Below are 12,293 nucleotides of genomic sequence, written 5' to 3'. Positions count from 1 at the left end.
AGCCAATCAGAGTCACCCTGTAAAACTTCTCAGCCAGTAGGAATGGCTGAATTTCCTCCTCCTCCTCCTCCTTTTCTGCATTTTCAGTGTGGCTCAGAAAAGCTTAGACCAAGGCATGAGCAACACACCTCAGGTTTGCAGGTCCAGACGAGGCCTAGTGGTGACTAACACGGCATGGCCGTGTTTTTGTTATGGCTTTGATTTCTTCAGGATTGGTCTTAGCGGGCTGTTGAAGGTCCTGTGAGTGCAGAACAACGGCTTCATAGCTGAAATGTTCTGGCGATCCCTCTGACTGTTGATGATCGTTTTCTCTCTCATCTTGTGCTTTTATTTTGTAGCTATCTGTGTCTATCAGAAATAGCTACAAAATAAAAGTCTATCTCTGCAGCTACACCTTCTTGTCTCTTTCTATGGCTTAAAGCACACAGCTTTGAATGAGCAAACTAACATTCAAATCAATCGGATATGTTGGCCTGGTCTGAGCTCTTCAGTCTGCACATGTTAGTAACCCACCCTTTTTGACAGTAAAGTCATTCACTTGTTTAAATTTAAAAACCCAACGCCATTGCAGATAGGCCATTATCACACCTGTTTTGGTACTAAAGGGATATGTTTAGATCCTTTGAGGCACTTTATGTCTGTAATTGATTATGATGATGTGATTTATATGGATGCTTTGTCAGAATCCTTACTGATGCTAGATTCTGTCTATCATGGAGCACTGATTCAATATAAAGGCTTGTACTATTCACTGTATGCTGTATGCTCAGGTTGAGCGGTCTTCTTTGTCATGTTATAGCCCTAGCCACTGAATTGTTGTTATTTATAAGGCTATTCACATAAAACAGCACACATTTGCTGCCTTCTTACTTACTGGCTTGCATTCATCAACTCAATTTATCAAATGAGCATTCAGCTTTGCAGCTCCTTGCTCCTGGGATCAGCTGCAGAATCAACTAAAATTTCAGGAACTGCCCTCACTAAATGAATTGAATTAATTAAACGAAGTCACTTCAGGCTGCAGATGTTTTCCTTGAATATGTTTAACTTTTTTTCTGGCATTATAGAATTACTTTTACTAAAGCATGTGTTTTTGTTATTATTTAAGTTTCTAAAGTTTGTTTGTTTCTGTGTTTCATTCTTGTCTCACATTCTTCGCATCTATACATACAAATTATTATTATTTTATCTTATTGATCCCTTATGTGTTGATTTAATTGATGTTACTTACGCACGTGAATATTTTTTGCAGTGCAAAAACATCCACAGGAGGGCAAAAGCCACTTTATTTTTACTGTAGTGAGGATACGAGGGAGGAAATAAAGCGGATTTGAACGCAGCCAAAAATTTCCCGGGAAACGATACGACGTAATAAACCCTGCCCCTCCATCGCGCTCAGACAAAAGATGCGTTCGCTTTATTCTGCGGCTCGACCCTAGTTGTTTTTTATTAAGGTCATCACACAACAGGACGAGCGGTCGTTCTGCTCCTTGTCTTAAAGCGAACACACCGTGCTTTAAGTTCCCTCCTCTTTCAGGCAAATACACCAATGAGAAAGCAAAACCTCAGCCGTCTCTCTTGAATATTCATGATTTTTCGCGGGCTTTGAGTGTCACATGGTCCTTTCGCGCGAAAAGCGACTCACGGTAGGAAGAAGAATAAGTAGCTTTTGAAGCAGCAGCAAGACAGAAACGCAGCGATGGCGGTGAGTAAACTCATTAAAAACAGGCGCAGTGCTCTAATGGGAGGGCTCAGCTTGTAGGCAGAGGCGCATTAATCTATACGAAGCAGTTTTTACCAGTCAGCTTTAGTTTTTCTGGGAAAATAAACTTTGTTCATTCGTCGAGTCACAACAATGACAGAGAGCGTCATCAAGAGTTGATGTAGAGCTTCATTCTTTGCCAGATATCAGAATTAAAAATATACGTTATGAAGTTTTTAACTGCGCGTGTTTTGCTAAGAACCGTTTTTCACCTTCGTAGACTGGACCCAAAACCCGTTGTTGTTTTTTGTTCCTTCGCTGTAAAAAGGAGACCTGCCATGTGGTCAGTTAGCTTGTTTTTGCATATGTAAACCGTCTCAAGTAACAACCGAGGAATAATAAAACTTTTTTGAATCTTTACACCCCTTGCATGAGTCCTTACATCTGGAATAATTGATTATAGTTTACTTACAAGCCATGTTGAGCTTTAAATGATTGGTTTCAATCAAGTAAAGAATCATTAAAAGATCATTAAAATACACTGTCCTGTAATACTTAAGCTATTAAATTACATTTTGCTTCTAATGTTGGCTCGCCACATTCTTAAGTGTAATAAACATGTCTTACAGTCCTACTTTTAAAGATCTATGGTCTTTAAGAAGTCACACAGCCCTATGAGTTTTTCTTCCCTTCTTAGATAAAACTAACTACTAAAAGTTACCAGTTAAAAAATATTTAAAAAAAATTTCAAATTGATGTACATCAAAACTACTTGAAGACAATAATCCTTTGACAGCAGTGGCACAATGTACCAAATGTATTAAAATGTTCTGCCCTCATCACCATCTCTACCTACTGTCTTTCTTGCTGCTACCATCTACCGAAAACAAAATGCAAAAAAACCTGAATCTGCTAGAAGAAAAATAAAATAAAAACGCAGACTAAAATTAAATGCTGTATGTGAACAGTGGAAGCTGTAGACAATGTCAGGTTACTTTTGGCAGTAAAAATAAGAATAATTTATTTGTTCTGAATTCGTGTTGTTGACAGGATTCCTCAGAGTCATACCACATGGCCACCAGCCCCAGCCGAGCCTCCAGGAGGGGAGACCTGACCTCCAGCCCCGGACGAGACTTGCCGCCCTTCGAGGATGAGTCGGAGGGGCTGCTGGGAGATGGACCCTTGCCTGGGGAGGAGGAAGAAGATGGAGAGGAACTGATTGGAGATGGAATGGAGAGGTGAGCGTGGATTTAAAATGGCCTTAAAGCTATGAACTCTGTGGGGTTTTTTTTTTTTGGTTTTTTTTTTTTTAGGGCTTCATAACAACTCTGTCTCTGTTCAGGGATTACCGTGCCATTCCGGAGCTGGATCAGTACGAGGCAGAGGGTTTGGACCTCGATGATGAGGAGCTGTCAGAGCTGTCGCCAGGAGCCCGAGCGGCCGCTGAGGAGGCCATGAGGAGGAGGGACAGGCAACAGGGAGCCAGGGGGCGCGTGAGGCCAGGATTGCTCTACGGTGAGGCTTGAGTGTGTGGATATTTGTCAGGGTGGTGATGGGTAGGCTATGATTAATTCTTTCATTTTGTTGGCTTCCAGACAGCGAAGATGAGGATGACGAGCGCCCGGCTGCTCGGCGAAGACGGCTGGCTGAGCGGGCAGCAGAAGGCGATGGCGAGGAAGAGGAAATGATTGAGAGCATTGAGAATCTGGAGGACATGAAGGTTTGTGATGACATTGGAGATGAGCTAGCACACAGAAGTTTTTCAGGTCCGGCTGTTTGGGACGTCTTTGTAACGTTTTCACATGCTCTGCAGGGCCACACAGTGAGGGAGTGGGTGTCCATGGCGGCACCGCGGCTGGAAATCTACAACCGCTTCAAGAACTTCCTGCGCACACACGTGGATGAAAACGGCCGCAACGTCTTCAAGGAGAAGATCAGCGACATGTGTAAAGGTAGTGCAGTTTTCAGTAAACTTTAATGTGTGGAAAAATACAATTGTTGGCTGATTTTTGGCAATGTTTGAATGAATCAATCTGAACCTGTAATCCAGAGAACAAGGAGAGCCTGGTAGTAAACTACGAGGACCTCGCAGCCAGGGAGCACGTCCTGGCTTACTTCCTACCAGAAGCTCCAGCTGAGATGCTGAAGGTTAGTGAACTTGTCATCTTGCTTAATGTCCTTTACTGTGCCTTTTGTTCATGCATTTATATTTAACTTTAGCGGATATTAAATGCTGTGAAAGTTAAATGTGAGTGTCCTTCAATTATTTTCTCCGGTGCGTGTCTGATTGTTCTTTGCCAGATTTTTGATGAAGCTGCTAAAGAAGTTGTGCTTGCCATGTACCCAAAATATGATCGCATTGCCTACGAGATCCATGTCCGCATCTGCAACCTGCCTCTGGTCGAGGAGATCCGATCACTCAGGTAACACTTCAGTTTTTACCCAACAGGTATTTTCAACTTGAAGGAATAATTCACAGTAGTAATGAAACTAAGGCGAGACCTCCACATTAGTCTTGGCGAGGCACATCTGTGGCTCTTCCAAAAAGGGCCGTCTATATATATGAAGGAGCTACTTAGGTGAAGCTTTCTGCTCTTTACCAACTGTTTTCTTCTTCTGTTGTCCTCTTCAGGCAGCTCCACCTGAACCAGCTCATCCGGACCAGCGGCGTGGTGAGCAGCTGCACCGGCGTCCTGCCTCAGCTCGGCATGGTCAAGTACAACTGTAACAAGTGTAACTTCGTGCTAGGGCCCTTCTTCCAGTCCCAGAACCAGGAGGTGAAGCCGGGTTCCTGTCCGGAGTGTCAATCCCAGGGACCGTTTGAGATCAACATGGAGGAGGTGAGGGGAGGGCCGGGCTGGCTGATGGTTGGTTGTGAAAGTTGTAGTTTGTCTGCCGGGTCTGTGCCCAGTCTGAGGATTTAAAATTACTGCCTCCTTCCTGCAGACGGTGTACCAGAACTACCAGAGGATCACCATCCAGGAAAGTCCCGGTAAGGTGGCTGCAGGTCGACTCCCTCGCTCCAAAGATGCCATCCTCCTGGCCGACCTTGTGGATAGCTGCAAGCCTGGAGATGAGATTGTGAGTCTGTGTAAAGAAAATAAAATTGTCATATTTGAGGCAGGGAGGGTTGAAATTGATCAGAAAAGTAGAAATTAAAGACATTTGAGGCTAGATGGAAATAAACGTTTAGTCACATTTGCAGAAACATTAGGGTCGAGAAAGAGTTCATGCTGTGTTGCAAAACTAAATCAGTTTCATACACATGTAATTTTCAATGTATATTAAGGACTTAGAATATTCACAATCTGTTGTTTTAAAGTGATGCATGTTTTTCTGCTTATCAGGAGCTGACTGGGATCTACCACAACAACTACGATGGCTCTCTGAACATGGCGAATGGTTTCCCGGTGTTTGCCACAGTGATCCTGGCTAACCACATCACCCGCAGAGACGAGGGGGTCGCCGTGGCCGAGCTGACTGACGAAGACATCAAAGCCATTGTTGCTCTGTCTAAGGACGAACGTATCGGAGAGAGGGTGAGTAATCTGATACAAATAGTAAAAATGGAGAAAGGATGTTATTTCGGCTCTAAGGAAATAAAACAGATCACCCAAAAAGTAAAAATTCAATTGTAAATGGATGATGTCGTCTTTTAAAATGATCTTCTGATTGTAATTTGAAGTTTGAAATTTGAAATCTCTAGATTTATTAATTGAAATCTCTAGATTAATCTCTAAAAATTTAGATTTTTATGAAAGCTCAAGTCTCTAATGTTAAACGGCAAAGAATATTTAGAAAACAGTCTAGAAATAAAACTAACTTTTAAAACAAAACATCCATCCATCCATTCACTTCCAAAACAAAGATTTAAAAAATCCTGTTGAATTTAATAAGTCCTTCCTATTTGTTTTAGATGATTCAATGCTAACTTACAGCTCAGTGTCATGAATGAAAATCAATCCCAGTTAGGCAAAAAAAAGATTGACGCAGATGGTCCACTTTGGCGACCCCTAAAGGGAGCAGAGGGTTAGGGTTAGAAAACAGACACTTATCTGTTAATTGTTTTTAGGAGTGTGACCACTGTGGCTGGTGTTGCCGGTTTCCCCAGCTAACTGCTCTATTATTATTATTATTATTATTATTATTATTATTATTAAAAACATGATGAACTGACTGTGATAGCAGATCTGCACTGGTCCAACCACTGCAGTGCAAATGTTTTGGTAACTCCTTTTTACTGTCTGCAGATCTTTGCCAGCATGGCGCCATCTATCTACGGGCATGAGGACATCAAGAGAGCGCTCGCCCTGTCGCTGTTTGGAGGGGAGCCCAAAAATCCAGGTAAAGCCTCTCATCTCTGAATTCGAAAGAATAACAGTGGATCAGTTTGTCCTCCCTTTAACTCTCCCCTTCTTCTCAATTCTTTCTTTTCCAGGTGGGAAGCATAAGGTGCGTGGGGACATCAATGCGCTGCTGTGCGGAGACCCAGGAACCGCCAAGTCCCAGTTCCTCAAGTACGTTTCAACACACAGTCGATGTTGTCAGTGGCTAAAGTTAATTAATTGATGGAAAAAAATAAAGGCCTGAAGTTTACATATGCAGGGCTGTATTTTGTGTCTCTTGACCGCAACTGTGCAACAGAGGTAAAATGTTGATGAAGAAATCTGTTGGGGGAGTAAAAGGATTGTTTCAGAAGATGCGCTAACGTGTTTCCATCTGCAGGTACGTAGAGAAGGTCGCGAGCCGTGCGGTGTTCACCACAGGTCAGGGGGCCTCCGCCGTTGGTTTGACCGCTTATGTTCAGAGACACCCAGTGAGCCGTGAGTGGACGCTCGAGGCGGGAGCGCTGGTGCTGGCCGACCGTGGAGTCTGTCTGATCGATGAGTTCGATAAGGTGAGCTGAATCCACGTATCCAGATTGGTGGGCACCCCCTCCTTCTCTTAAAAAAATAAAAATAAAAATGTGCATGTACCTGACTTTGTGTCCTCCCAGATGAACGATGCAGACAGAACGAGTATCCACGAGGCCATGGAGCAGCAGAGCATCTCCATCTCCAAAGCTGGCATCGTCACCTCGCTGCAGGCCAGATGCACAGTCATTGCTGCTGCCAACCCCATCGGTACGTAGCAGTCATATTTATTAGCTCAGTATGTTGGAGATGGATTCATTTTAAATGCTGATTAAGCTATTTTTGGCAGTTGGTTATAATCTGAGCTACTCTTTACAAGGATGCATAAAATAAATGGACACGTGCATGCAGCTTTTATGAATATATTAAAAAGTGAGCGTTGGATATAAGTCAGTGAAGTCTGAGAACAGGCCTTTTGTAATTAGTCCAAAGGAAGTGTGAGAGAGGCCTTTCAAGAGCAACATCATATCTCTTGTTTCCTGGCAGGTGGCAGATATGACCCCTCCCTGACTTTTGCTGAGAACGTGGATCTGACGGAGCCCATCGTGTCGCGTTTTGACGTGTTGTGTGTTGTTCGAGACACCATCGATCCCGTCCAGGTAGATGCAAACACACCTGATGCTGAGCTGCTGTGGGACACTGTATTTCTTTAGATCAAACTACAACTGAACTGGGATAATCATCTGTCTTCACCTGCTCTGGTGAAACTGACTAGTACTTCCAAATATTTAACTGAGAGGATTTATTATGTTTGTCATGCACCTCTTCCTCCTCATCTCCTGAACTGACGTCTGGGCTCTAACACACGAAAACATGCTTGTTTATTCCCAATATTGTTGCAATAACTGATTACCTCCTCTCTGATGTAAATTTCACTGTGGCTCTTCTGTTCTTCAGGATGAGATGCTGGCGCGCTTCGTGGTCGGTTCCCACATCAAGCATCACCCTAGCAGCAAGGAGGGGGGAGTGGCATTGGAGGAGGTGGTTCTGCCCAACTCATCCGACGTGCCACCGATTCCACAGGAGCTCCTGAGGAAGTACATCATCTATGCTAAAGAGCGGGTACAAACACATGCCACACAGATCCTCACTCAGGTTTATTTGTTTCTCTCTGGCTGGAATATCATAATTATGTAATCAGCCTGAAAGCTTGCGAAATGAGGTAGCTGTTGTTTTACATTATACGTTGTTTTTGTTTTTTTGTGTTACAAGTTTTGTCCAAACAAGATTTATTTTAACAAACAGTAAATAAATTATAAGAATTTGTAGGTAGGTGGGTGTATTGCAGCAAATTAAAGCTAAAGAAAATTGAAGGTAAAGTTTGTATTTTTTGTGTCTGAAGGTTCACCCGAAACTGAACCAGATGGACCAGGACAAGGTGGCTCGCATCTACAGTGACCTCCGTAAAGAGTCAATGGTGAGTCTGAAAAACTCCTCCCACTTTATCTCTCATTTACACATAAACATGTTTTTGAAATCCAGGGAGAGTAACTGAATTCGTCAAACCACTAAGAAAGAAAAGCGTGTGAGAACATGTGCTATACTCAAATTTGTTTCTCAGAGTCATCAAACTATTCATCTGTGACTGTGGAAATAACCCACTCTGGTTTGGTGTCACAGGCCACAGGCAGCATCCCCATCACGGTTCGTCACATTGAGTCCATGATCCGCATGGCGGAGGCTCACGCCAAAATGCACCTGAGGGACTATGTACTGGAGGACGACGTCAACATGGCCATCAGGGTCATGCTGGAGAGCTTCATCGACACACAGAAGTTCAGCGTGATGAGGAGCATGAGGAAGGTTTGTGGATGTTTTCTGTTGGCCTCAAACATTAAAATGCTTCTTCTCAAAGGCGAACGATGGACACATTTTTAGATTCAGTAAGACTTGTAGTTTAATTCAGTTTTACATGCAGAAAAGGCTTTGAAGTAAATCCAGTAATGTCTGAAAGCAGGGGCAGCTTTTTAGCTAACTTGAGGTAGTTTATTGGTACCAGGTTGCCAAAGGGCAGATGTATTAAGGCTAAACTAAGAACAGATTATTGATGTTTAGCAGCAGGTTTTCACCAACTTTGTAAATGTATTTATTATACATGTACTATACATGCAAACAGCCACTTTCTCTTTTAAAACCCTATAAATTTATGAAAAATCAACAAAATGAAGTGTCTATGGAGCGTGTATGAAGTGTATGTGATTCTTCCTGATTGTGTTTACTGACCTCATCTAATATTTTTATCTGCTCAGACGTTCGCCCGCTATCTGGCCTTCCGCAGAGACAACAACGAGCTGCTGCTCTTCATCCTCAAACAGCTGGTGGCCGAGCAGGTCGCCTACCAGAGGAACAGATACGGAGTCCAGAACGACACCATCGAGATCCCAGAAAAAGATCTTCAGGATAAGGTACTGAGAGACACACCGGCAGTACGTTATAACTCTAGACTGGACAGGATGTGAAACTACACACACTTTAAATTTATTGTCCTCCTAGTCGTAAATACTCTTTTATCTTAGAAACTCACACTAAGGTCATTATAATAGGATGTAGTAGGGTAGGTGTAGGGAAATCCTTTCATCAGAGCAGTCAGACCTCCAGTGTGTAATGCTCAGTTGAACTTCAAAAAAATCAAATAGTAAAATGTGAGCAAGCTGGTGAACCCATTCAAAAGTGTGTTGGTTCCTGGAGGTCTTAAACTGATCACATATTTAATGAAAATGAACACAATCCTGAACCTGCCTGACTCTCCTGCTCCTCCCCCTCCAGGCGAGACAGATAAACATCCACAACCTGTCGGCCTTCTACGACAGCGACCTGTTCCACTCCAACAAGTTCAGCCACGACGGCAAGAAGAAACTGATACTGCAGCAGTTTTAAGAAGCCTTCCAACCTCACTCCTCTTCTTACACCTCCTACATTATGAGCTCTTACTTCGGTTTTGGTCATACTGGATTCAGGACTCTTAATTTTGGCTCTGAACTGATTGGAGGTGACTGAAGAGCAGCCGCTGTTGAAGGACTGTTATAAAAAGGATCATCTGATAAGGAAGATTTGACTCTGAAGGCAGCAGCTGATGACCACACTGTTTCTGATGGATTGATACCGGTGGTGACTGTAAATTATTTTAGATAAGCAATTCGTCAACAATAAATAAACTGCATGAATAATAAAAATAAAAAAAAGAGAAAAGGAACATGTTTATTCTGTGCTGGGGGTCGCTGCATCTGCCTTCAGGGGGGGTTGATTGTAAATAAATGTACATGTTAATGTGGCGCCGTTTATTGTTTTGCGTAACGTTATCTGAATGCGTTGTTACATTGTCCAAACTCACTGACTTTGTATTTCAGACCTTGTTGCTCTTTCTCGGAGGTTTGTGCTCTCATCAGGAAGTTAATGTAGCTTGAACTGAAACCTCCATGCTTCATAAGTCTGGTTAAAATAAACTAGTGCTTGATGATGTCACTGTTTGCTTCATGATGGATTGCAGCTCTGTTTTGATTTCAAAAATGTATTTCATCAATTACTGGTCTCTGCTCTGACTTTTCTCCATGTAATTTAAAATCATCTAAAATGCACTGAGTGAAACGAGTGCCTCAACATTTTAGTTGAACTTGCAGATTGAGAGAGGTGCAAATTTTCTACACTTGTTATAAATGCATTGCCAAATTCTACCTTGTATGGATGAAAAGACCCAGAGCCTGTTGACGGGTGACTTTAATCTACAGTAGTAACATCAGAAGTTTGCAAGCGGTGTACATGATTCTAGTTAAACAAGCCTGATGACAACAACTGCAGCAAATTAAAGACAAGTATATTGTTAGAACAATAAACTTTTCATGTTATAACGTGATATAGCTCTATTTTTCTTTTGCCTGGGTGGCAAGCTCTACGCTTACGTACTCGGATGAGCTTGCCTCATCCTACAAGTTGTGCCTCCATCTCTTGTGTCCAGGTCAGACGCTGCACTGCTGTGCTGCTCCACATTTTCTCTTTCATTTCTGTTTGTGCGTGAGCAGTGTGAGAGGCTGCGTTGAGGGGCGACAGGATTTCAAACAGGTTTGATTATCTTGCGACCATACGATTGATGATTGGGAGCTGGTCGTGAGGTGTTAACTGCTTTTCGTTACCCCATGTATACTACACGATGCACGACACACGATTAAGGCAAAACACGGGCCGATCCCCAAAACGGTTGCGCGACTGAAAAATCGGCTCAAAATGGGCCAAAAATCGCACAGTGTATGGCCAGCTTTTGGAGGCTAGCTCCAAACAAATATCTGCAGCTTGGCAGTGTATACAGCACAATAAGCCCCGACCTAATTCTTTTGCAAACGTTACATCTTTCCACAGGTCTCCACTTCATCAGACATCACCTAGACACAGAGCTGGATGAGGCCAGCACAAACAGCGGCCTATTCGACGAAGATGATGGATCCATGGGGTCAGGAAAACCAGAAGCAGGGGAGCTGAAGAGGTACCTTTCATGTCCATTCACTGGAGGTGTTGATCTATTGCATGGCGTTCCTCACACTGTCAATCAAAGTCAGTACAGCTCTTCCTGCATCTGGAGCTTGTGAAGGACTTCTCAGTCATGCAGGACTCCTGTTCACTGCTAAACAGTTACAGCTTCACAGAAAGAACCTTGAGAGCAAACTGCTGCTGAAGCTTAACCATCACCTCACTGAGTGAAGAAATGGCACATTTTTGCTAAATATGCAGAAATAGATGCACACCCATACAACTTAGGGTAAACTGAGCTGCCTTGTTTTACTGTACATATGTTGAAGATGCCTCGTTCTAATGTTTTCTCTGACGCTGCTGTGCCATTTGGAGCAAAAATGAATATAAAGTTTACAGCATATCTTGTCACTGGAAATTGTTTGCACTGTTTATATATTTATATTATTTACTGTAGGTTTTGGTGAAAAAAGCTTTATGTTGTGAAAAACTGAAATCTGGAAATTAGAATTGTTGTGCCTTATTTTGTTGATGTTTTTACATATATTCCTTTTGAAAATACTAAAATTTGTATATTTATTTATTTTTGTTTGTCTGATAACATTTATTTAAAAAATAAATCGGACATTTCAAACAGTTACTCGCTACTTGAGTAGTCTTTTCGCCAAGTACTTTTTTATTCTTACTTGAGTAACTTTTTTGACGACTACTTTTCGCTTTTACTTGAGTAATAATATTTTCAAGTAATGCTACTCTTACTTGAGTACAATTTTTGGATACTCGACCCACCTCTGTACAGAACAAATATTTATATGTTGAAATATTTATGGACCTAACTGTATATACAAACATGATTCATAAAGACACAGGCACAGAAACGGGTAACTGTACAAGAAAGCCTTTGTTGCATAAAACGCTGCTATTTTCACAACTTCGTTTTCTTTTAGTGCTTTAAAAACTGAACTTGACGCGCAATAAGCTGAAATAACTTTCTGAGCAGCACCTGAATGCAGCACTGAACCAGAACCCACTCCGTCTGCTGTAGCGGCATCTAGCGGTCAGAAGTTCGAACAGCAGTTAAACAGCCAGACGGATAATCTCAGCGTCGTTGGTGCAGCGGATCAGATGTTAGACTGACCGCAGCGCGATCATACAGACACACACAGAATCTGCCTGTCTGTCGTTCTGTCTGCACGGATCCGCAGACGGTCAGCTGGTGA

General features: G+C 42.5%; 1 protein-coding gene across 1 annotated transcript; it reads left to right on the top strand.

The window, feature by feature from the left end:
- Nucleotides 1-1,699: 1,699 nt before the first annotated feature.
- On the top strand, nt 1,700-9,492 carry mcm2 (minichromosome maintenance complex component 2). The gene is made up of 20 exons (XM_085353530.1): nt 1,700-1,705; nt 2,753-2,940; nt 3,045-3,217; nt 3,298-3,422; nt 3,516-3,654; nt 3,753-3,850; nt 4,004-4,125; nt 4,335-4,542; nt 4,649-4,783; nt 5,050-5,241; nt 5,953-6,046; nt 6,141-6,219; nt 6,428-6,599; nt 6,699-6,825; nt 7,102-7,214; nt 7,513-7,677; nt 7,958-8,032; nt 8,236-8,418; nt 8,865-9,020; nt 9,382-9,492. Exons 1-20 carry the CDS (start codon nt 1,700-1,702, stop codon nt 9,490-9,492), a joined length of 2,661 nt encoding a protein of 886 aa, XP_085209656.1.
- The last annotated feature ends 2,801 nt before the right edge of the window (nt 9,493-12,293 follow it).

Source organism: Diplotaxodon limnothrissa, linkage group LG5, assembly GCF_057381915.1.
Source record: "Diplotaxodon limnothrissa isolate DT_005_m linkage group LG5, D_limnothrissa_male_GT1.1, whole genome shotgun sequence".
NCBI classification, from domain to species: Eukaryota; Metazoa; Chordata; class Actinopteri; order Cichliformes; family Cichlidae; genus Diplotaxodon; species Diplotaxodon limnothrissa.
This window is presented reverse-complemented; position numbering and strand designations above follow the sequence as displayed.